At 53.7% G+C, this 25,217-nt stretch overlaps 1 protein-coding gene across 6 annotated transcripts; it reads right to left on the bottom strand.

Annotated features, from left to right (window-relative positions):
- Positions 1-947: 947 nt before the first annotated feature.
- NR4A1 (nuclear receptor subfamily 4 group A member 1) lies at positions 948-23,214 on the bottom strand. 6 transcript variants are annotated; one of them, XM_066265426.1, is made up of 11 exons: positions 23,109-23,214; positions 19,105-19,230; positions 18,108-18,176; positions 16,676-16,782; positions 16,111-16,245; positions 4,651-5,528; positions 3,742-3,871; positions 3,298-3,449; positions 2,788-2,990; positions 2,519-2,697; positions 948-1,465 (listed from the first exon to the last, which is right to left on the bottom strand). In XM_066265426.1, exons 6-11 carry the CDS (start codon positions 5,524-5,526, stop codon positions 1,209-1,211), a joined length of 1,797 nt encoding a protein of 598 aa, XP_066121523.1. In that variant the 5' UTR covers positions 5,527-5,528; positions 16,111-16,245; positions 16,676-16,782; positions 18,108-18,176; positions 19,105-19,230; positions 23,109-23,214; the 3' UTR covers positions 948-1,208. The 6 variants fall into 6 exon arrangements, with proteins under 6 accessions (XP_066121523.1, XP_066121533.1, XP_066121541.1 ...); XM_066265436.1 differs by lacking the exon at positions 16,111-16,245 and having other exon boundaries at positions 16,680-16,782; positions 23,072-23,214; XM_066265444.1 differs by lacking the exons at positions 16,111-16,245; positions 16,676-16,782 and having other exon boundaries at positions 23,072-23,214.
- Positions 23,215-25,217: the final 2,003 nt, after the last annotated feature.

Genomic DNA, 25,217 nt, shown 5'->3' with positions numbered 1-25,217 from the left:
CCCTCACCAAACTATAGTCTTTGAGCTCAAGTCTAGAAATCTGAATTTTAAACCAGCTGACTAAGCAATTTGTGAGCTTGGGAGTTGGAAAACCTACATGGGGACCCAGGCACAGGTAGGGACCTCAGAATAATGTTCTTGCCAGGAAGTCAAGGCCTAGCAACCTGGATCCTGTTGCTGGAGTGTGAGGCATGTGAGGTGGAATGTTGAAGATGAGGATGGAAAATAACTTGTACTGAGTAACAGCTGCTACCACCATTCTGGGCTGCCCTGGCCCCAGCCCTGTGCGACGCACCACACTCACACTCCTGGGATTCCAGCAGCAACATGAGGTAGGCTATCCCCGTTTTACAGATGTGGGAGCCAAATCAGAGATCCTTGCCCCAGGTTAGGACTGCAATGCTCTTAGCCCTCAGTTAACCTCCACTGCAGGCCCATGCCCAGGACGAAATTAATTGGAGGCTTTCTAGTGTCAAAATTCTAGTCTGAGCACTTTTGTATAATAACCCTATGAAGCAGATGCCATTATTATTCACCTTTTATGAACAGGTAAACTGAGGCCTGTTAGCTCAGACTTGTAATATCCAAGATTCATCCAGTCACCTCTGTCTCTCCTGTAATTATGGAGGAGGGCATGGTGTTGGGGATAGACAGGATCCCAGTTTCAGCTACATGTCTATTTTTATTCAATATATTAAATATATTAATCAGAAAAGTCACATACTATAAATCCAGGGAAATACACAAATATAAATGTCAGAATTTGTCATTTGTCTTCCTCCTCGAGTGAGTGTATATACATATGGAAGGAGGTGGGAAGCGAGAGCCAGTAGGAAGAGGCTGGGAAAGGCTTGCCCCTCCCTCCCTCTCACCCACCCACCACCCCCAACCTCAACCTCTTCCTTCCTGTATTTACAGCAGCATTTGGCTTATTTACAGCACAGCAGTGTGTGTTAAAAACGGTTTATCTTACAAAAACATGAAGGCCAGGGCTGGGATAGGGGGTAAGACAAATAGTAGGGGTCTCCCACATGAACGCATTCCCTCCCCGAGGGGTGACCTCCCAGAGCAAGTGAGAAGGCCGGTCAGTCTGCAGCTCCAGCCCAGGCTGGGGTGGTTCTCCGGGGGCCCCAAGGGCCATGGGCTCAAGGCACAAGGGGTGGTGTAGGAGCGTGCAAACACAGTGCACATGTGTTCCCACGCTGGGGTCAGAAGGGCAGTGTCTCCATAAAGATTTTGTCAACAATGGGCGGAGGGGGCACCAAGTCCTCCAGCTTGAGGTAGAAGATGCGCTGCAAGCCCTGGGTGCACAGGGTCCGCAGCTCAGGCAGCTTGCCCAGCAGGCGTGACAGGCAGCCGGCCGGCTGGTCCTCGCCCACCACAGCCGAGACATGCTCCTTCAGGCAGCTGGCGATGCGGTTCTGCAGCTCCTCCACCCGCCGGGGCTCCTGTAGCCCGTGCCGGTCTGTGGGGAAGGCACGAGGTTAACCACCTATCAGAGGACTGGAACCCTCCAAGACCTGGTCTCCCCCAAGGCTGCCAAAAATGCTGCCACTGACTGTCCCATACACTCTTCTGGCACTTGCAAGCACGAGCCCATTTTTGAACCTCATCGGAAGTCTAGGAAGGCAACAACACCCATTATCCTCAGCTTCCCAGGGGAAAAACTGAGGTCCAAAGAGGTTAAATGATTTGCCCCAGGTTACAAAAAAGAGAAAATCCTAGCCAAGTTTTCTCACCAGGCCAGTGTTTTGTTCTTTTCCAAACTATTCCAAGAAGCCCTGGAGTTGAGCAGTGGTGCGTCCTAGAGGCCACTTCCAGAGAAAGCTGCCCGCAAAACCCACCCTCCCTCTTTGGCCCAGAATGCCTCAGCTGAATGAAAGCAATCCAGTCCTGTACAGCTGAGTCCCATGTGAAATCTAAGCAAAATGAAATGGGGACAGATTCTGATGCTTTAAAAAAATAAAACCAGAGAGATCTGAAAACCTGTACATTTAACACCCAGAGCCCATCCTGCACAATTATATTTATACAAGCACACAACAGGTGCGGGTGAGCTGTGCTGCTACAAGTCAGGACGGCAGTTACCCTTGGGGGAGCCAATGACTAGAGACGGTACAAGGAGGGCTTCTAGGGGACCGGTCGTGTCTGCATCCTGAGCTATGTGCTGGTTACGTAAGTGTGCTTATTTTATAAAAATTTATCGTTTGTGCAATTATGCAACATAATTTAGTAAGACTTTAAAAAGAAACCACAGCCCTAAGCCACACACGGCACCTACACAGTCTTGACCTTAGGTCAGCTGGGACCATTCACAGACTGGCCTGGGCTTTGCAGGCAGATGCAGCTGGGCCCAAACTGCAGCTCTGCCTCCTACCAGCAGTGTTGCTCTGAGCAAATGCTTGCCCCTCTCTGAATCTAGGCACCCTCACTTGACAATGTGGGGGCCTAGAAGTGTCAGATGTCAGCCCAGCCAGGGCCCTCAAGCTCTCCCCAACCCCCAAGACTGGCCACTTACCTGTGATGAGGACGAGTGCAGAAAGGCAGGCGAAGGCAGGGACATCGACAACCAAGCTGTGCAGGGACCGAGAAAAGGCCAGGATGCCGTCAATCCAGTCGCCGAAGCCTCGGGTGCACTGCAGCCGGTGCAGCACCAGACCAGAGCAGAAAACAAGCTTCCCCTCAGCCGGCTTAGACCTGGCAATGTGGATGCACAGTGGTCAGGGGGCTCCAGGGCAGGGCTGGGCAGGACAGCAGGGGAGGGCGGGGCAGACACAGGCAGCTCACCGGTAGGCCAGGCGGAGGATGAAGAGCTCCAGGAAGGCTGACTCCAACAACAGGTCCTGGTCGCCCGTGCACAGCTCGGCAAAGCCAGGGATCTTCTCGGCCCACTTGCGGATGACTTCCAACGACCCCGAAAGCAGGTCGTAGAACTGCTGCACATCCCTGGCATCCTCCTTCCCAAACTGGGGCAGCACCAGCTCCTGGAACTAGGGGCAGTTCATGAGGTTCAGCACCGCACGGAGGGCCCTGGACAAGGGCCAGCACTTACAGCCGCATCGTGCATCAGGGGCCAGATCCCCGGGGTGAGAGGGGAACTAAGCTTCCGCCCGCTTTGTGCCGCTCACTCTCAAACATTCAGCCAGGGCGGAGGCTTCTGGAAGGCCACCCCCCTGAGGGGGTACATTTTTCCATCTGGTCAGCCCACAGGGGTTCCCCTTTTTCCAATCTGCCCAACTGCGGAGGAGCCTTTCCTAATGTGCAAGAAGGCACTGAGTGTGGGCTGGTGGGGCTCACCTTGGAATAGTCCAGTTTGGCTGTGCTGGGCCCAGAGTCCAGGTGCGCCCGCACCAGGGAGGTGAGGAGACTGGCAGGGGAGGCATCTGGGGGCTGCCTGGGCTTTGAGGGGAGCCGCCCCCGCCGCCCTTTCAGACTGTCTGTCCGGACAACTGCAAAGAAATGGCAGGGGTGAGGAAGGGAGGAAGGGACCCAGCAAAGGACCTTTCAGCTCAAGCAGTGTACAACAATGCTGGGAAGTACCAAGGACCTAGAGCGCCTGAGACCCAGGGAACCCTACAGAGACCACCTCCAGAAGCAAGGCAGGTGGACCAGAGGTAGGGTGGGAATATGGTCCAGGTATGCCCTACCCTGTGGCTCACCAAGGCAGATGCCTGGGGAACTCAGCCTGCCCCAACCCATCAGGCCTGCCTCTGTCCTGCCAGCCCTGCCCCAGCCACCCACCTTCCTTCACCATGCCCACAGCCAGGCACTTCTGGAAGCGGCAGAACTGGCAGCGGTTTCGCCGCCTCTTGTCCACAGGGCAGTCCTTGTTAGCCAGGCAGATGTACTTGGCATTTTTCTGCACTGTGCGCTGGAGGGGTGACAACACGGAACAGGCTGTCAGAGTGTGGGGAGGGGGGAGCCCCAGGAAGGGGACTGTCCAGATCCTGCTATCGTAGACAAAAGCACTCTCTGTTCATAGCTATTTTTCTAACATTTGGGTGGCAGGGGAGGGGACATGGCAGGGTGGGGGGAGAGGGGAAAAGTCTTGGGGACATTGGAGGAGGTTTCTGCACTAGGAGAACGACCCCTGCTCAGGGCACCACATTAGGGACTAGGGGCTCCCTGGCAGCCCAGACTCATATACTTCTGATGCACCTGAGTCCTCCTGTCCCTTGCTTGGGGCAGACAAGAGAAGGCCGAGGATGGGTGGGTGAGGACGGGAAACTAAGCAGGCACCCAAAGCTGGGACAAACACAAAGCCTGTTCCCAAGTCCACCCCCAGCACTCAAGCACCAAGCCTTCTTCCCAGATCCTTTGATCTCATGCCAGGAACATGAGCGCCTGGGGCTCCCCTTCCCACCAAGACCTTGAGTGGGGGGAGGATGGGCAGAGGAAAACCAAAGGCTAGCCATTAGAATGCACCCTCCCAGGAACCCCTGCAGCCCATATTCACTGGCCATGTGTGCCACGGGACATGATAGGTCCCAGCCCCTTGCCATCTCCTGGGGGCCACCAGGCAGTGCTGCCCCTTCCTGAAAGCAGGACCAGTTGGGAGAACCCAAGGGCGGCTACCACAGAGCCTGCTGGGGTAAGAGACCAGTCTATCCCCAGTACTCATGAAAAACCACAAACAGGGCAGTCCAGTACCTTGAAGAAGCCCTTGCAGCCCTCGCAGGTGCGCACACCATAATGCTGGCAGGAAGCGTTGTCCCCACACACAGCGCAGCGACCCTCACTTCCACCTGAAGCCCCACTCCGGGACTTGACTGAGGTCACAGGCACATTCAGCATCCCCGGGCCATCAAGGTGTGGAGAAGTGGGTACCAAGCCTGGGAAAGCCGTTGGCATGGAATAGCTCTCCCCCTCCACCAGCTGGTGGGGAGCCTGTGAGGGGAACAGCTTCAGGGGGCTCTGAGCCAGGCTGGGGCTGGGGCCGCTGTGAGGGTTGAAGGAAAAGAGCGCCGGTGGCTGGGGGGGCACAGGAGCCTTGGGCAGCTGCTCTGTCCATGCCCGCAGGCTCTCATAAGTCTGGCTGGGTGAGAAGGGGCCAAAGGAGCCATCCCAGGGAGACAGCTGGGGTGGCTGGAGGCCAGGCGTGGGTGGTGACGGGGCTGAGCAGGGACTGCCATAGTAGTCAGAGCCGCTAGAGGACAGGGTCTCATCTAGTGGGCCACTCAGGGTGCCGGGGTAGCAGCCGTACACCTGGAAGTCCTCGAACTTGAAGGAAGCAGAGGCAGGGGAGGTGGCTGAGGACGATGATGTGGAGGAGGCCGAGGAAGAGGCTGAGGAAGATGGCTGGGCTGTTCCTGGCAGTTGGTAGAGGAAGGTGTCAAATTCCCCTGTGTAGCCGTCCATGAAGGTGCTGAAACTGGGCAGGGCAGTGGGGGCAGTGGGAGCCGCCTCGGGGCTGGCCAGGTCCATCGTGGGCTTGCTGAGTTCAGGGGTCAGGGGGTCACTTGCCAGGTGGTCACGGGGTCCTGGGCTTGGTGTCGGTGTCTCATATTGGGCTTGGATACAGGGCATTTCTGGAGAGGGAAGATACCAAGGGCATGGGGGACAGTCAAGAGAGAAGCCTGAAGCCTGACATCTAAGTACAGACCCCAAACAGCCAGGTGGCAGGAATGCCAGCCAGACACAGCACCTTGAAGCATTAGGGCCACAGCCCATCACAGACCCAAGAACTCTGATTCCCAGCCGGGGTACCATTTCAGTGACTTTGTCACAAAAAGCCCTCGGGCAAAGGCCCAGCAAGAGTGGGCTCAGGCTGAAGGCCAGCCACACCCATCAGCCTGGGAATCCTAGGGAAGGCTTCCAGCCAGCATTTCTCTGCTGGAACAGGGGGAAGCTGTGTTCCTCCAGCCCCCTGCCCTCTCTCACTGGGTGAGGCATGGATGGGGCTGGGAGAAGGGTGGGTGGGAGTGGCGGCTAGGCTCAGCCTTAGCCCAGTCCCCAGGAACAGATATGCTGTTTCTCCAACCTGGCACTTCTGGTAGTATTCCCAGGCACTGCCTAGCCTCTGAAAACCCCTTCTCCTTCCTCCACAGTGCGTGGGGAGAAGGACATCCTGCAAATGGAAAAGGATCTGGAAGTGAGGGCCCTACTGCCTAAAAAAGCAGCCTACGCAGCAATGAACCTGACTCCTATCTCTGCCCCCACCCTACATACTAAGCAAAGGCTACAGATCCCACATGTACCCTGGTCCTGACATCTGGGGATGGGTACCCACTCTGCACTTGCCTAGGCTGCTCCCAGAGGCAAAAAAGAAGAGAGCCCAGGCCTCCTCACCCTGTCCTCAGCTCCCCAGTAGATTGGGTAACCTGGCTCCGGACCTTTAAAGGCCATATGCTGAAGAGAGGCTGAGGGGAGGTAGGAGGAAAGAGAAAAGAGCCCCTTGGACATCCAGGAGAATGGACAGTCGCTAAGAGGAATTTCTCTTAGATGCAACCCCCTAAGCATTCTTCTCTGTAATTTTTATGAGTCCACCAGAAGACTTGAGGTGGCTGTTCAGAGAGAAAGTGCCTGTTGGTGGCAGGGTGGAAGTCATCCTGCCCTGACTGGGTCCCTCTACTAAACAGTGTCTGTGCTTTGAAGAATTCAGGAGCTCAGACAAAGGGGGTTACACCCCCCACCCCAACCCTAAGGAGCTTAAAGGAGCAGAGATAGCATCATTAAGGGGGATCCTTAATTTCCCAGAATGTTCATAAACTAACAGAGAAGAGTTCTATGACAGTTTCCCATCCCATGTCCGGGCCTGGGGTCTGCATGCTCTGGCCTCACCAGTCAGGGAAGAAAGCTGGGTAAGAAAGCAAACTAGAATACAGCGCCATAATCAAGGGGGACAGTGGGAAGGGGCAAAGATTTGCACCACTTCCCGGCCAAGAGCCCAAGGAGCCCTCTGGTTCTAATCTTTCTCCCACCCCCACGGGAACTAGACAGGGTAGCACCACCCCTGACCTAGCTAACTCTCTCAAACCAACCCAGACAACAGAGTCCCTGGAAGCTCTGGCCCCACCCAACCAGTGGCACCTGTCCACAAGCACACAGAACCTGTGAGAGATAAGGGTGGCCACGTCTGACTGCACTAGGATAACCTGGGCAAGGAGGGATGGGTTTGGGGCGGAGAAGAGGCAGCAGCCACAAAGGGCTGGACAGTCCACCTTTATTCAAATCCTGTTTCTTCACTTGGACATCCCACATCCGGATCAACCCCCACCAACCTGTCCCCCCACCTCCATGCAGGTACTTAATGGCACAAGATATGGACCCACATGGGGGTGGGGACAACAGCACAGTCGCACAGGGAGGAGGAAGAGGCGGGGTTGAAGGAGGGAGGGGGAGAATCCGGCTTTAGGCAGGTCCTGGCAACAATGTGGCTTGCACCTGTTATGCTGAACCTGCCTCAGGCTGCACCCTACCTGTACAATCTAACAAGGGCTATGGGGGTATCCTCCAGGTAGTACCACGCCAGAGATTCCAACGTTAGCAACTGCCATCTGGATCCCCAACGACCAGGCTTTCCATATCACACAAACACACATACATACACAACAAACTATAGCTAAAACAACCTTCCTTGTGCTTCCAGAGACCCTCCTGCTCCTGCCCCAAGAAAACTGTTTTATTCAATCATGCAGCAGCAACCCCTCCACAGTTCAGCCACCAATGCTGGCCATTTCCCTTAGGCAACCCAGAAATCTCCTAACATAATTCAGGCAGAAACTTCAGACTGGATCCCTGACTAAGCCACAGCTTTTGAAGTGTTAAGAAAACTACTAAGGATATGGGGAAAGGCCTGACAAGCAGATAGGAAGGAGATCCTCTTGGGAATCCAATCCTGGTAGATGTCCGATGGATCCCAGCAGCTGAAACTCTGTGTACCTTTCCCCCACTGTACTGAGAACCCCATCAGCACCTCAGTCCAGGGCTCCTTGAGCCCAGTTGGGCACCCTGGGAGGCTGATCTACAGCCAGCTTCCTACTGGACAAGTCCAGACTCCGGGCGCCAACCCTACCCCCCCTCCAGGCTTCCACCTTGCATACACACTCCCCACCACCCGTTACCCCAAGCCAAGCAGACTCCAGACGGATCTGGGTCCTCATCCCATTCCAACTGCTCCCCTCCCAACGCCAAAACTGCACACTACACCAGCCCTGCAGTATGACGACCCTACACATCCTTTCCACCCGCGCTTACACCCATCTCCTTCATGCAACATCTCTGAAAACCAAAACAGCTGCATGCTCCCCGCCGAGATACCTACCCGGCAGGCTCCCGCTCCCCCTGCCGGGACCAGCGCCCCGAGTCGCAGTCTCTTTCCGAGCGTGCTCCTGCAGTTCTCCACACTCCCTCAACTTTCACAGCCTCCGCCACTGGGACTCCCGGGACAGGCCGACTCTCCTCTTAAGAGCTCGTGACGCACGGAGAGGGGCGGGGGCGCCTCTGACGCACAGCCGGCGAGACCGGGCCATACAAGGGCGCGGGGGGCGGGGCGGTTCCGGTGGGAGGCGGCGCAGGCCGGGGAGCCCGAGGGGGCGGAGCGAGAGGGGGGCCTGGAATGTCTGCGCGGGTGACGCACGCGGGGTTCCATTGACGCAGGGAGCGCGGACTGTTTGATCTATAAATAGTCACCTCGCGCCCGCTGTGCCCGCTAAAAATAGCAGCTCGTGTACTCCGGAGGCTCCCCCTCGCGGGACCCAGAGCCCAGACCGGGGTCCCCGGGTCTGAAATAACCGAGGAGAGGGCGCTCTAGAGCCCTGGCCACAGGGTTTCCCCAGTGAGGATCTCCTCTGCTTCCAGCCGCTCCCAGGAGCCACAGCCGCGCCTGCTCCCTCGGGCTCCCTTGGCCCGCTCCGCCTCGCACCCTCCCAGGTCCGTCCTGGAGGTATGCGACCAGGGCTGGCAACTCTGGGACACACCTAAGGAACCTGCGCCCCCAACCTCAGCCCAGTGCACTTGGCAAGTCTTCCTCAGCAGAGTCTCCCCAGCAAGGTCTCGGGCTGAGAGGTTGCCCCAGGGCTCAGTCAGCGCCTGATTCTCTCCTCCCAATTTCCTATGAAAAGTACCTTCAGAGGTTTGCCAAGCCAAGTGGGGCATTTGTCAGACCAAAGATGGGCCAGTGGGCTCTACTCCACCCGCTGAACTTCATTTCAGTCCCCTCCACAGTCCCTTCTAAGTTGAGTGAACTCTAGTGGGAAACTACCGAATTTCAGACTCGGGTGGAGCCTGAAAAATCTTTTCGATTTTGTGCAGACTCTTCCCCATTTTATAAATAAACAAATTTAGAAATAATGGCACTTGCTCAAGGTCACACAGGAAGGTGGTGGCCCACAGGGGTAGAACCCAGGGCCACTGACTGCATCTCTAGGGGATGGTTTCTTGCCTTCCCCTGTCCCTATTAGGGGATTACCCACACTTCCACCTCACCTCCAACACCTGTGGAAAGACTAGCTCCGACCTGCCCTACAGGAGCAGGAGGAAGGGCCTTCCAAGGTTGTATCAGGGCACAGAGCAGGCTGCAGCCACCTGGAACCTTACCTGGTCCAGCTACATCTCCTCGACCCCCATTCTACCCCTAGCCTGGGGAGACCTCACCTGCTAGGTAAGAGAGGAAGGAAGGGCTAATATTCTTAAGGAGAGCCACTCCACACACACACTCACTCAATGGGGCCCCACCAGCCCCTTCTCCCCTGCAAGTCAACAAGAAGAGGTTCTGCTTCCACTGAGCCTGCACCCATGGACCCCACTCTCACCTCATCTGGTCATCCTACAGCAGCAATTCCCTCTACCCTTGAGGCACTTCCTGCTCCTCAGGTCCACTATCAGCTCCCATCTCAGGTTCCCCACACCCTTGTCTCCAGCCCCCACTTCCGCCCACTCAAAGGTCCTGCCAGCACCTAACTTCATCTGTTCCAGGCAGCACTTGCCATCTCTGCACTTCCTGCCCATCACCTCACCTCTGCTCCTGATGCCCCACATGCAAGTTTTCTTTTTCTTTTTTATTCAGTGAGACGAGTGGAGGCACAGAGACAGACTCCCGAGGCACCCCAACCAGGATCCACCTGGCAAGCCCACTAGGGGGCGATGATCTACTCATCTGGGGCATTGCTCTGTTGCTCAGCAACCAAGATCATTTTAGCACCTGAGGAAGAAGGCCATGAAGCCATTCTCAGCGCCCAGGACCAACTCGCTCCATTCGAGCCATGGCTGCAGGAGGGGAAGATAGAGAGAGAGAGAGAGAGAGAGAAGCAAGAGGCGAAGGGCTGGAGAAGCACAGGGGTGTTTCTCCTATGTGCCCTGACTGGGAATCAAACCCAGAACATCCACACGCTGGGCTGATGCTCTACCACTGAACCAACCAGCCAGGGCTTCAACTTTTCACTGTTTCCTGAAATTCTATTTTGAAACATCTCTTGGATCCCTGGTTTCTACCAGCCACAGGACATACCTCACTGGTATCTGAAGGCAGAAGTGAGGCCAAGTGACCTCCCCTTTTCCTTGCCCATACCTATTAAGAAAACTGCCCCTTAACTAGCTTGTCTCCATTTTCCAAACCCCACTGTCTGCCCTGGATAGAGCAGTTTTCAGTAAGACCAATCTCATTTAGTGATCTGGTCAGAACCTGCCAGAACTCCATTATAGCATAGTTTCCACATGGACCAGTGTTCAGAGAGCTCGGGCTTTTCCCAAACCACCTTCTAGACACCCTTCTGGCCACCTGCGTAAAGGTGAAGCATGGCCAGGATAATGCCAATGGGACTCATTAAGGGTTCCCACCCACTTAAGCGAAAGCCTGTTTTATTTTCCTTTGTCTTAGGTTTTTGCATAAGATTTTGCTTGGGGCCTGACCAGGCGGTGGTGCAGAGAATAGGGCATCGGACTGCGACCTGGAGGACCCAGGTTTGAGACTCCGAGGTCGCCAGCTTGAGCGTGGGCTCATCTGGTTTGAGCAAGGCTCACCAGCTTGGACCCAAAGTCACTGGCTTGAGCAAGGGGTTACTCGGTCTGCTATAGCCCCCCACGGCCAAGGCACATATGAGAAAGCAATTAATGAACAACTAAAGTGCCGCAACAAAAAATTGATGCTTCTCATCTCTCCCTTCCTGCCTGTCTGTCCCTATCTATCCCTCTCTCTCTGACTCTCTGTCTCTGTCAAGAAGAAAAAAAAAAAAGAATTTTACTTAGAGCCTGACTGATGGTGGCACGAGCATTGACCTGGGAAGCTGAGGTCCCAGGTTTGAAACCCTGAGGTCGCTGGCTTGAGCACAGGCTCACCAAGTTGAGCACAAGATCACCAGCTTGAGTCAATGATCCCATGGTTGCTGGCTTGAGCCCAAAGGTCTCTAGCTAAGAGCCCAAGATTGCTGGCTTGAGCAAGCGGTCACTGGCTCAGCTAGAGCCCCCTTGTCAAGGAACATATAAGAAGCAATCAATAAACAACTGAAGTGATGTAAACACCAGTGATGCTTCTCATCTCTCTCTTTCTCTCATACACACAAAAAAGATTTTGCTTAGGAAAAAGAATTCAGCTAAAAACAACAACAACAACAAAACAGGGCATGAAACACTAATATAATTCATATCTTCTCATTTTGCAGATTAGGACCCAAGGTTTCCCAGAGAATCTGTACCCTGCTCAGGCACACAAGCGTTAGTTGGTGAAACTAGGCTTACACCCAGCCCCTCACCCTGCCCTGGGAAGCCTCCCTGCACCTAATAGGGCTTTCCTCAAAAAGTAAAAATAAATAAAAATAAAAAATAAAATAAAAGTAAAAGTAATTTTAATACATCAGCAAAAGATGATTTGCCAGATCAGCATTCTTCCCTCCACCCCCACCAGCCAAACAGGTGTATTAGCTGTGGCTTGACTTGTGTGTGCTTGAGCCCAGATTTAACAGTTCTTTGAGAGCTGGGCCAGCCTCTTTCCTCCTCACACTTTCCATTTGAAAAAGCACCACAGGCCATCCCTACTCTCCCTTGAAGAGGCCCACCTGGAGCCCCAGGGAACTCAAGTACTTTGAGGAGCTGTCCAGGGCCCTGGCCTAAATATCCGCATCTCAGCACTAGCCTCTAGACCTGTGTCTGTAGCCCAGGCCCCACCTTCCCTGGCCATGGCTGGTTTGCAGGTTGCAGTCTAGCTGCTCCTAAGACAGAAGAGAGGAACGGCAACTGCATCTGTCATTTTGCTATGCTGATGCAAGTGAAGGATGCTGGAAGTTCTGAACACATTACACTCTGAAAACAGAAGAAAAAGACAGAGTCCCTCTGTGGGAGCACCGCCAGAGACAGCATTACACAGCTGTGAGGAGCACCTAGCCTAAGACAGAGAAGAGAGGTGAAAGAGGCTTGGGGACCCTGGACCACATCCCTGCTGGCCAGATGCCCTCCAGGGACGGTGAACTGGCACTCTGAAAGGGGGGTGGCATCTGGCTAAGGTAGGACTGTGTGGAAAGTAATACTTGATGCAGACTTTGGGGGACCTATAGTATATACTTGTCCCAGGCTGGACAAGGACTCCAAAGGGCTCCTCCCCCCTTCAAGAAATCCAGCCTTTAAGAGCAAAACGGCTTCAGGGGATGGAGGTGTGGAGGACAAGTAACGATGGGAGAGGTATCCAAAACTAGAGAGGAGAACCAGAAGGTAAGGAAGAACCATAATAGCACGGGAAGGGCAGGGATGGAAGATGTCATGTTGGAGACAAGACAGCCACCCATGTCAGGCTCCCACAGCAGGCTCAGCCCACCAGTCTGCCCTCATAACCCTCCCCCCATCCCCAAAGTCCCCATATAAACACCTTGGGTTAAACCTTCCCACCACCCCCTAGACACATTGCTCCTCTTCCTTCTGCTCTAACCATGCTGATCCTCTTAGACCTCAACTCATGTACCACCCTCCTGGATCAGCCTAACAATAAATAAGCACCCTCACTGGGGGGTGGGGGGAGACACCAATCAAGGGTCAGACCAGGGCACTTCACTTGAATTCTTCCACTTAACCCTCTACCAGCCTTCCAGGTTTGATTTCTGACCCATATTTTCTAAATGAAGAGATGGAGACTTGGGAGCAGGACTCAAACTCAGGTCCCTTAACTCTCAGTTTTGTGCTTGACCCTATGCCCCCCCCCCGGTTCTTAAAAGCACCACAGAACCAGGTACACACAGCATGGCCTATACATTGAAAACAGCGATGCCCACAGGGGGTCTTTGGAGGGACTGGAAGCATTCCAGTTCACAATCTGGACATGGCCATGCACACAGGTGTGTTCACTCTGGAAAAGTCATCAAACTACTGTATACTATTAAAATATCATACCTACTATTTGCATACTTTTCAATATATATGTTATACTTTTTTTAATATTGAGATACTTTTTTTAATATCAAGTGAGAGGCAGGGAGGCAGAGACAGGCTCCTGCATGCACCCCAATTGGGATCCACCCAGCAAGCCCCCTACAGGGCGATGCTCTGCCCATCCGGAGCTGCTGCTCTGTTGCTCGGCAACCAAGCTATTTCAGCGCCTGAGGCGAGCCTATAGAGCCATCATCAGCACCTGGGGCCAACTTGCTTGAACCATTTGGGCCATGGCTGCAAGAGGGGGAGAGAGAAAGAAAGAGAGAGAGAGAGAGAGAGACAGAAAGAGAAAGTGGAGGGGTGGAGAAGAAAACGGTCACTTCTTCTGTGTACCCTGACCGGGAATCAAACCCAGGACTTCCACATGCTGGGCTGACGCTCTACTGCATGTTATACTTTCAAAAATAAAAGTTAAATTAAAATTCACCTCGAGGCCCTGGCTGGTTGGCTCAGTGGTAAAGCATTGGCCTGGCATGTGGATGTCCCAGGTTCAATTCTGTTTTTCATTGTGTACTTGTTCTATTTGGTACACGCTCAGAACATAACTATAGTTAGAAGAGGCCATAAGATCTGACATTAAAAAGAGTTCTTCACACAGTATGTTTTCTGAACAATTCACTAGACCTGTGCCCCTCCTAGTCACATCTTATGGGGGCTTACCAGCCATACCCCTCCCCTACCAATGTGTGAACATGAGGACAAGGCCCCGTCTTCCCCACCTTCATGCATCCTCAACAGTAAGTAACCCAGGGCTGCCCCATATGGGCAGACAATGTGCCCCAGCCAAGTGGGAGGGCATGGAGTTGAGTGAAGAGAAGATGGAGGAAGTGGAACTGCACAGCCCCTTTCCCACGCTGTCCCCCCACCACTGCTGCGCTGAGGGCAGGAACTTGCCATACTTTCACCAAGACATCCCCACCCACTCACTGGCCTCCACACCCTTCCCTGGGGGTGGGCAGAGAGTGTGAGTTGCCTTCTCTCTCTGAGAAGTGGCCAGGGGAGCTTCCCCTCCTCAGCCCCGGGACCTACCCAGTACCTATGGCCTGCCCTGCCCTGGCTACTTCCTCTTCCTGCCCTGGCAGTGGGCAGGGGGGTCTGTGCTGTAGGCGAGGACACACTGCCTACTACCCCAAGAGGCTTCCCAAGGGCAGCTCTGAGAACTGAGGATGTAGAGTGAGGTCCAGGGCACCGCCTCTCACTTCCTGGCCCTGGCTTAGGCCCTGACATGACCTCACATGTTGTTATCTCCCTGAAAACAGGCTCCCAAGGATGCAGGCAGGTTAGCCACTGCCCCCCCTCCGACCCACCTCTCACCCTAGCCCCTGGCAGGGGCAAAAGATAGAGGGGCTCTCAGAGACATCTATGACAGGGAGCTAGCAAACCTGGGGTGTGGCCTAGAGCCAGCCCCTTGCCCTCTCCAAGACTTCCCTCATCTGTCCACTGCAGAGACCACCACAAGTCCCCGTGCTGTGAGATTTCAATGTGCTAACAGAAGGGGCTTGGGATTCTAGGGACCTGCGCCAGGATCCTAGGGTGAGCAGGGAAAGGAGACACCAGGGTCCTCAGCTCAACTTGGGCACTAGCGCTCCCTTCTTCAAAAACCAGAGAACAGTAACCTCGTCCCCTCCTATCCCTGTCCAGAGCTTGAGAGAAAGGAAATGAAAGTTTTCCCAGAGATGTGGCTCCACCCAGCACCAGAAGTTTCCAGATTCTGTATGCAGCAAGTACTTAATTAATACTCTGAAGAGCCTGGCTGGGTAGCTCAGTTGGGCATCATCCCAATACGCCAAGGTTGCAGATTCAATCCCCAGTAAGGGCACATGCAAGAATCAACCAATGAATACATAAGTAAATGTAACAACAAATCAATGTTTCTCTCTCTCCTTTCCTCTAATATCAATCAATAAATAAAATTTTAAGAAAATACTCTGAAGAAAGCTAGTTAATTAAAGAAGGCAAGCCTCTCTCCACAGAGGTCATCTTTAGTCCAGTGATTTCTCAAGCCCTACTTCCCTCTCAGGCCAGAAGGAATTAACATACAGCACAAAACAATAAGATTAGACTTCAGGAAGAACAGCCAGAGCTGGGAAATGCAGACAAGATTCATAGTGTTCCTTTGGGAAAGGTCGGCCCGCACCTCCTTTGCACCCTCCCCAAATCTCCTTCTATGCTGCTCCATCTACTCAGCTCCTAGCCAGTTCCTCTCTCCTCCTTCCTGGAGGGTCTCCCACCACCCTGCAGAGCATCAACACCCACCAAATCCTCCTGGCCCTGTCCAGGGTCTCCACCCAGCCACCTTGGGCAAAATTTCAAATTCCAAAATAAAAACCCTCTGATAATTAACCCCAGCCGGAAAGAATGATGCATTTTCCTATTGTTAAAAGTATTTTTAGTCACAGGCTCTGGATTCTTTTAGAGACTCACGTTCAGAAAGGAAAAAAGGTATTTTGGGTTTTGTTTGTTTGTTTGTTTGTTTGTTTGAAGAACTGAAAAAAACATAAAGAGTCTCTCACCTAAGTAGCTGCCACTTATTTCATGCCAGGCTGAAGCCCCTGGCCCCGTGCCTGGGGGACATGTTTGTGGCAAGCTGGCTGGCAGCTTCGCCAGACCTCACTCCAGCTCTGCTTCTCAGGCACCTAAACCAGCTGGGAAGCCAGGCAAGGAGAGCAGGGCAGGGGTGGAGGGTTCAGGGAAGCCAAGCCCAGGGGTCTGCCTCCTAGTTCCAACCAGCTGGGGCACCCAGAGACCCTACTCAAGTACCAGTGCTGCCCTGACCAGGCAGTTCAATTGGCTGGAGTGCTGATCTGCTATGCCAAGGTTGCGGGTTCCATCCTGGTCAGGACACATACAAGAATCAACCAATGAATAAGTGGAAAAACAGACTGATGTTTGTCTCTCAAAAAAAAAAAAAAAAAATCAATAAATTAAAAAAAAAACCCAGAATTGTTTAAAAAAGAAAGAACCAATGTAGAAGTATCCTGATGGACACCTAGCTCACTCCAGTGTCCCTCCCCAGCCTGAGCACAGTAGTGCTTCGTCCAGACCCAGCTGACAGAAGAGGAGGGTCAAGATCCTGTTGGAAATCTCGAAGGAAGGACAGAGATGCCATCACATCTCCCAGTTCTCAATAACAAAAGGTTCCCAAGTCCAACTCCCATCATCCAACTGCAGTCAAGCCCTTACTCTCATTCCTTGGGATATCAGCCATCCTTCCTTCCCTTTCCTCCCCCAATCCTCTCAGGGCTAAAGAAACCACAAAGCAGTCCCACTGGAAAAAGATCCAAATAGCCCAGCTCTTGTACCTCAGTTTCCCCATTCCTAAGACTCACCAGCTTCCTCCTTTCAATCTGTTTTGACGCAGATCCTGGATAGCTGCACTGTGGGAGAATCCCAGGGCAGGTTGGGGGCTCTTCTTAGTGGCCTCAGGGAGCCCTGAGGGAAGAGACGTGACCGCCCAGGCAGCCTGTCCTGCCCAGCAGAGGCTATGCACCAGCTGAGCGGCCTCAGGACATGGAGCTGTCTCCAAGCCAGCATGTCCTCCTCTGTTTATATAGCAGAAACCAGAGCCGGCCTCTGAGGACAAGGGGAGCTGCCTCAGGGCCCTCTTGGCTGAAGCCGGATTTTGGCCCAGGTCAGCAAGAGCCCAAAATAGTCAGCTGACGGGAGCCCCGGTGTGAGCATGACCCTGGGCCCATGCCCAGGCCTGGCAGACAGGTGTCCACGTCACAAGACCAGCAGCTCTTGCACTCCTGGGGCTCCCAGCTGGCAACCCCTCAGAGTGGCCTTGGCAGTGTGTGTGGCATGAGAGTTCCATCCAATCACCCAGACAACGGAGTGAAAAATTCTGCCATGGGGGCTACTATGTACTCAGAGGGAAGGCTGGGAGCTTAGGATGCCAAGTGTGAGCTGAGGCTAGAAGTGGGGGCTGAGTGGAGGGCAGGATAGCTGGCCTGCTGCTATCATCTTCACTCACATGCTTCCCAAGTTATGATCTCCAGCTGACCAGGGACACCTGCCTCTCCCATTTACAGTAATTCCTCTTCCTGTCCCCAGCCCGAGGTTGGTGGCACAGAGCCTGCTGCCAGCATAAAGCCAAGCGCACACCCAGGACAACCACTGGAAAAGGAGGCCCTGTTTCTCAGGGCTTTCCCTCTTTCCATCCAAGCTCAAACTGAATACCCCATCATCCCCAGCCCAGCCACCAATCTGGGACTCGGCACCCTGCACAAGCTTAATCCCCAGGAGGCGGCGATGTTAGGCTGGGGGAGATACTAAGCCAGCTCTGGCTTCTTCTGGGATCTCTCAAGGCCTGAAGGGGGCTGTTGCTCAGAGAGGGCCCTGTTTCAGGGAAGAAAAAAAGGAATCACAGGGTCCCTGTCCAGGGTGCCAGGTTAAACTCGAGCTCCCTCAGGTGAACTTGGTAACCAGAACTATGGTGCTCTTGGCCTTATCCCAGTATCTCAGGCTCCCAGGGAAAGGTCCCATTCCCACAGCCCATGTCTCACCCGCAGATCAGCTCATGCCTTCTCTGGAAGCATGTTCAAACAAGAAGGTGTGTCCTCACCAGCAGATAAGGCCTCTGGCCTTGCCTGGAATCCAGGAGACCTGAATTCTTTTTTTTCTCTCTTCTTCTTTTTCCAAGTGAGAGGGAGACAGACTCCCACATTTGCCTCAACAGGGACCCACCTGGCATCCCCTGTCTGGGGTCAATGCTCTAACCATCTGGGGTCATGCTCACAACCGACTATTTTTAGTACCTGAGGCAGAGGCTCCACCGGGCCATCCTCAGCGTCCGGGGCAATGTGCTTAAACCAATCGAGCCACGGCTGCAGGGAGCGGAAGAGAGACAGAGAGAAAGAAGGGGGAAGAGGAGGGGTAGAGAAGCAGATGGTCACTTCTCCTGTGTGCCCTGACCTGGAATCAAACCTGGGACTTCCACATGCCAGACCAATGCTCTACCACTGAGACAACCAGCCAGGGCCTAGAACTGGATTCTAAGCTTGGCTTTACATGTCCTCATTGTTGGGACCTTGAAACATCACTTCTTCCCTCTGTAATTCAGTTTTTTAATCCATAAAGAGAGGAGGTAAGCTAGATGGCCAGGGATCCCTCTGGCCAAACCCACAATATTGAGACTGTCCTCTCAGGAATGCCGGATAAATAGTGGAAGGTATGCCCCTGTTCTTGGTTAGCAAGATCCTCCCCATTTACACCTCCTCACACCAGACCTTACAGGACCTTCAGGACTGCCATAGTGAGGAGGAAGTGGTCAGCACCCATTCGGGGAGAAACGGGGAAATCCCCACCTTTCCTTCATACACTCCCTTAGTGCAGTTTCTGTACCAAGGAAACAAGTCAGCTTCCTCTCCCCATGTCTGCCCCACTATACTCCGAGCCTGGCCTTGAACTAACTATTCAACCTCCAACCCATCAGCCTCCTAGAATTAGGCCCATGCTGCCTTGGGAGCAGCTGTCACCTACTTACTCCCCGTCATCACCCCACGTCACCAGGACCAGAGTGCCCCCCTCTACCTGTCCTGTTAAGAAAATGAGGGTTCCCCCTTCCCTACGCCCACCACCGAGAAATCAGATCCCCCATGCTGAGCAGCACCTCGCCTACAACCTCTGCAGGGCTCCCCTCTCCACCCCCCAATCCACATTCACCTCAGGCAGCTCTAGATCTACTTCTACTTGGTAACCCCCACCTGCTCGGGGGTCTCAGGAGTGTACAAAGGACAACAACAGAGCACTTACCACTCTGGATGGATAGGCAGACGTTGAATAACACTCAAGCCATCCTCTGGGCCTTCAGGGCCTGTCAAAAGGAGCCTCCGGGACCCCAGGGAGAGATGGGGGCTGGCCTCTGTCCATGGTGGAGGCCTAGAGAGGGGGAGTCAGTGTGAGTGAGGAGAAGCCAGCCAGCAGGGACATTCCCTGGAGACAGCACAAGCCAGCTAACACAGCTGTGGGAACAGGGGCAGGATCCAGGCTATTGGGGGAACAAGCCAGACCAAGGCTGGGCGTCTGAGTCTGGGGCCTATGCCCCAGGCAAACAGCTCTTGGGGATGAGGGTTGTGGCCAAGAGATGCTGACAGCATCTGGGGCATGTCAGAGCCATAGAGATACATGGCAGCACCCAGCCCCTCGGCCTTACTCCCTACTCTGGGGTGAGGGTGCCTCATTCCACTCTCAGCCCCCTGATGTGCACAAAGAACATCCTGTCATGTAAGCAGAGAAAAGGGAATTATTGTGAGGACAGCGCAGAATGCCCTTCTCTCCTCAGAGGGCTGCAACGTGGCCCCCAAAGCCTCAGAGGCCCCACAGGGCGGGTGCTCCAAGACCCCGTCTCCAGGAAGCCCAGCCTTCAAACTAGAGCCATGGGGACTCTCGGGAATATTCTGTAAAGGGACTCCAGTCCCAAAATGGGAAGGCTCAGCTTAGAGTAGTTAAGAGCAGGATGCTAGATCCCAGACCGCCTAGGTTCAAATCCTGGCTTCATTACTTGTAACCTTGGGCAAGTTATATAACCTCCTTGTGCCTTGTGGTCCTGATCTGTTAAAATGACAATCTGCAATTGACATTCCTAAAATTAACAACCAGAGGGCATCATGAAGCTCAAACTGAGTTATATGTAAAGGACCTAGAACACTGCTGGACACACGTATGTGATATCAATTTGAAGAGAAATTAAATGTGGACACATCAAAGCTAACTTGGTCACTCCTTCTGGAGCCAACTGTGTGCACCACCCCCCTCCAGCCTTTTCAAGCTCCTCCTGCTGACCCCACTGGTGTCAAAGCCCCCATTCAGCCGGTGCAACCCAGAGCCTACCTCTCTCCTACATTTTTCCCACCTTATTCATCCCTCTCCCCTCTTGACTGGGCCCCAGAGGGCAGGACCAGCCAAGGCTTGTCCTTCTCTGGCTGTCAGGCTGCCCTTCAGGCCGTGATGAGGTCTGAGAACAGAGAAGTGGATGTTTCTATGATGGGAGGCAGAGGGAAGAAGAGGGAGAGGGCCCCAGAGGGTGGGCGATGGAATTCCTCACCCTCCAAATCTCTGCCCCAGGATCCTCAGATAAAGGGAGCTCCTCTGGCCCATGATAGAAAGACTCTCCTCTTACAGAGCCACCAGCATCCCCTGTTCCTGTGGGTATAATGGGAGCAGAGAGCGAAGGCCAAAGGAAAGAAGCAGGAGAGGTCAGTCTGGAATATCTGGAGGGCTTCCACACCCTAAACAGAAAGAAAAATCAGGCTTCAAACCTGCCCCAGCCCACAGGCTACACCTGCCTCCCAGAATGACACTGTTATCTCCCATACCCTAGAAATAGGTCTGCAGTCAGGCCCTAGGGCCCCCCTTCCCTTGTCTCCTACCAGAGCCGAAGAGGAAGAGTGAGGAGGGACAAACAGCTCCTACCAGTCAGGCCCAACCTGAGTGCCCAGGTCATACCCACCCGTGTCTGAGAACAGGGTACAGAGTCAGGGACCCAATTGTGCCCGGAAAATAATTCCTAACATCTTAGATCAGGTACCTGATCCTTTCTCCTATCCTGGATCAAATTTTCTCCTCCATAGTCATTCCATAAACATTTACTGGGGGCCTACCGTAAGCCCAACAGTGAGCCATGAACAGTGGGAGATCCAAGAAGGAGCAAACCAAGATCCCTGGGCCCCAGGACGTGATAATGGGGAATTCATTAATGAAGGCCAATTACAGTCAGCACTGTGCAGCAGACAAACCAACAGCTGAGTGGGCCTGGAGGAGGAGAGAGTGATACCCCCCCCCCAAACGGGGTGGGAACATCAGGCCAGATGTCAGTACCCAGCTCCTGCTCTCCTCCTCGCTGCGCTCTAGACACATGGGCTTTTCTCCCCACTCAGGGCCATTGCACTGGCTGTTCCCTCTGTCAGGAAGTCATCGCCCCCGATGTCTGTACAGCTATCTCCTCATCAATCAGGTTTCCATTCCCATTTTCTTGGAGAGCCTCCATCCTCATCCTACCACATTAACCTATTTTTATCTCATTAGGACTAATGCTCCTCACTTAGTCACCAGTCTCTCTCACTCACTGCAGTCTCCAGTTTCTAAAACAGAGTTCAGCACTAACAGGTGCTTAGTAAGGATTTGTGGAATAGGGAGAGAGGAGGACTCACACATGCTTGCATTGGAACTGGGCTGAGAGGAGGGTCAGCCAGCCGCTTGGAAGGAGATGGGAAGGATATTGCAGCTATTCCATTTGGGGGCAGATTAAAAATCTGAGTCACAACCCTGATTCCAAGAGCCCTCAGCTCTGGGTCCCAGCTCTGCAGGGGCCCACCTGAAATGTCCTTCTCCTTTCTAAAATATTTGGGTCTTTTCTTAACCAAACTCCCCCTGGCAACAGGACATGACTGACAGACCTTCTTCAGCCCTGGTGATCTCCTAGGCATAAGGTCTGCATTGGTCAATGTCCCCACCCAGAAGTGGGCATACTACTATAATGAACAATAACAAGAGCAGCTGATAATATGTTGAACACCATGTGCTAGAATCAGATACATTACTAAACACTTTACACGCATGTTCTCATTTCAGCCTCATAACACTATGAGGAAGGGACAGTTATTATGAACTTTTACCAATGAGGAAACTACAACACAGAAATGTTAAGCACCTTGCCCAAGTTCTCACAGCTAGGGAATAGCAAAGCTGGGATTAGAATCCAGGGAGCTCAACCAGGGAGTCAAGAGCCAGGCATTCTGCTTTCCGCTTGGGCCTGTTTAGTGGGCAGAGGTCTCTGACTTCACAGAGCAGTTTGAGAGCCAACACTAGTGAACAAGTGGGAAGCTCCAGGGCCTGGGTTGCTGGGCTTCTGAACCAGGCTCTAGGCCTGAATTCCTGACCTAATTTTTTTAACTCCAGTACAGGCCTCAACATTTATAATCAGTCACATTAATCTTGTTAGTCTTGGTCCATCCTTCTGCCTGGTTGTCATCATTTGCAATCTTGATTTTATCCTATTGTACACTTGTCATTCCTCTCAGTTCAGTTCTACATCACTACAAAGAATCAGCTGGCCTCCCTTTTAAGTCTTCCTCCAAGTCACTGATCTAACCATTCACTTGGAGTATGTCTAGGACCAAGCAAGCCTTCTGGCCAACACGGGGGCCCCTGTCCAGGCTGTTGTCTGCCCCCTAATCCATGAGCACCTCTGCATAGCCTTCGTTTTCCCAGCATTCCCCTAATACTAACCCCAAATCCAAATTCATACGTCACTTTAAAGCACTGTAAATGTCACCTCTGCAGCATTTCTAATCCCAGGTCTACTCCTGACTTCATGAAACCCTTTCGGTTTCTCCCCTCAGTCTCACAAGGAGTTGCACTGGGCAATCCTGGTCCCGGCCGATGGCATCTTGGCAGCCGAGCTCCCAAACTCCTGGAACCCCTTCCTCGCAGCAGCCGGTGGGGAAATGGGAGGAATTTCTCCGGCCTAGCCACCTCCAGCGCTCCTCGCGGGCCAAACTCCACCCTTGGCGGTTTTGGGGAAAGAAACCGTTGCCTGCCGCACAGGGGGGCTGAGTCAGAGCTAGCGGGTTCCACTGAGAATCCAACAGCCTCGCCCATCACTCTGCCCCGCTTCCAAGCAGGACTCCCGGCCCAGCCCCACCCCAGTGCTTCCGCAGGACCCCCGTCTTCCCTGGCCTCTCCCGGACTACATCACCCCCTCCCCACCCGGCACCCTCACCTGGCCTGGCGACCTCCGTTCGCCTTTCCATCCTCACCTTCCCGGCTCGCACACCAGCCCGCCCGGGGGCAACTCCGCAGCTCAGGGACACACATGCCCGCGGGTCGCATGCCCCGCGCTCAGCCCCCACCAGTTCCGCTCCAGACGCCGCGCCCCCTGCCCCCGGGAAGCCCCCCACCCCGCAGTTCCTGCCTCGGCCGCGCCCCCTGCCCCCGCGGCGCACGGGCGCCCGCGCCACTGTCCCAGCCTGGGGCGCGCCTCCCCCGGCTGGCGGGCTGGGCCCGTGACGTGCGCCCACTGACGTCTCCGGAATCCCGGCTGCGGCGGCCGACGCACCCTTATCAATGGGGCTAAAAATAGCGGCGACCGGAATAGCCATGAGCGCCCCGCCCCGCGTCCCTCTACCCGCAACGCGCGCTCTGAACACTCGGTTACATAATCCACCCTGCTGCAAGCTGGGCTTGGGGGTGCTGTTTTTCAGGTGAGGGTTCTTTGCCATGCTAACACCTTCTAGGGCAGCAAACTTGGCGTTAAGTTATAAATAAATTTACCTGGGGTTTTCCCGGAGGAAGAGATGGAAAAAGGGAGGCCCAGAGAGGCTTAGCAGCAGCCCAAAGTCACACAGCAATTAGGCTGGCCTAAAGGGACAGGGAAATGCCTTTTGAGCCCTGGGCACCCTCACCAGCATTGCTTGGCCTGCCTGCCACCCCAAGGGCAATGAACCCAGCTAGCAGGGTGCCCAGGGGGGTAGTTAAGCCCCAGGACCCAGAGCAAATAGCCACATAGAGGAGAGGACTTCTTGGAAGGGTGAAATTTCTCCTGAAGAGAAAGAAGCCTTCCAAGAGGCAGGAGTGCAGGTAGGAGCAAGGCCCCAGAGGGATTCATTGAGCTGGCTGCTCCCATTACACTGTATGACTTTAGGGCAAGTCACTTTACTACTCTGAGCCTCAATTTCCTTACCTTAAAGTAGGGATGATAATATTACCCACCTTTTCTGGTTTTCAGGAGAATTGAACAGCTGTGGGGTACCTTGTACACAGTAGGCACTCAGGCCCTCCTCTTGGAGTCTAACTTCCCCAATCAGCAGGAGGATTTAGTGCGAGAAATACCTAGAGGCTAGCCTAACCAGGTGCTGGATAGAGCCTTGGACTGGGAAGGTGAGGACCCAGGTTTGAAATCCTGAAGTCTCCGGCTTGAGTGCAGGCTCATCTGGCTTGAGCAAGGCTCACCAGCTTGAGCCCAAGGTTGCTGGCTTGAGCAAGGGGTCACTAGCTCTGCTGTCCCCCTGCTCCCCTCCCCCCCATCAAGGCACATATGAGAAAGCAATCAATGAACAGCTAAGGAGCTGCAACAAAAAATTGATGCTTCTCCCTTCCTGTCTATCTGTCCCTCTCTCTGTCTCTGTCACAAAGAGAAAATAAATACCCAGATCGATTCACCCCAGTGGCCAGAAAGCTCTGAGTGACCCACCCTCTTCTGACCATAGTCTCCAAGCACAGGCCTTCCTGTAAGAACCAGTGGGAATGCTTGGAAGGTTTCTCTCTCCTAACACACTTTGGAAATCTCCTAACACTCTTTGGAAATGGGAGAGCCATCTTGTTCTAAGCAAATCCTCCTCCAGCAATTTCCAACTTAGCAGTGGCTGGTTCAGGGAGGCCAGGTCAAGGCTGAAGCAGTAGGGCTGGGGGCTGGCTGAGTGGGGCTGGGATTACTGTGCCTGCACCTGTACTGCCACGTAGTCAGGGTCAGTGGGAAACATCCATTCAGCAAGACCCAGCCCTGTGCTCTGCTGCACCAGTCACCAACGCCTGTTCATTTGGGGAGCCACCTTAAATTATGAGCATGCCATCTAATACTCAGCACCCAGTAGGTCCCACGCAGCAAAGAATCTCTTCTGTATTCAAAACTCTTCAAAAGAGGTCCCACATCACCACTCAGCCCTCATTCCAGGGGCCACATTCCTCTCCCCACCCCCCTGCCAACCCCCAGAAATCCTTTTTTCTGGACCTGTCCTAAACTCTTACTGCAAATCTGAAGCCCTTTCTCCCATTCTTCATAATGATCCCAAGAATCTCTCGTTTGTCTCAAAATCACCTCTCAAAACCTTTACATTTCTCTTCCATATTCAAGGATTAGGCAAAAACAG

This window comes from Saccopteryx bilineata, chromosome 1 (genome assembly GCF_036850765.1).
Source record: "Saccopteryx bilineata isolate mSacBil1 chromosome 1, mSacBil1_pri_phased_curated, whole genome shotgun sequence".
Taxonomy (NCBI): Eukaryota; Metazoa; Chordata; class Mammalia; order Chiroptera; family Emballonuridae; genus Saccopteryx; species Saccopteryx bilineata.
The sequence above is the reverse complement of the archived record's forward strand: the minus strand, read 5'-3'. Positions and strand labels throughout refer to the sequence as shown.

Bases quoted from the DNA above. Each gene is read 5' to 3' on its own strand.
- NR4A1 (XM_066265436.1), bottom strand. From the start codon at position 5,526: ATGCCCTGTATCCAAGCCCAATATGAGACACCGACACCAAGCCCAGGA. The intron at 3,872-4,650 runs GTACTGGACTGC...TCACCCCTCCAG, and splicing joins GCTGCAAGGGCTTCTTCAAG to CGCACAGTGCAGAAAAATGC. The intron at 2,698-2,787 runs GTGAGCTGCCTG...CCACATTGCCAG, and splicing joins ATCCTCCGCCTGGCCTACCG to GTCTAAGCCGGCTGAGGGGA.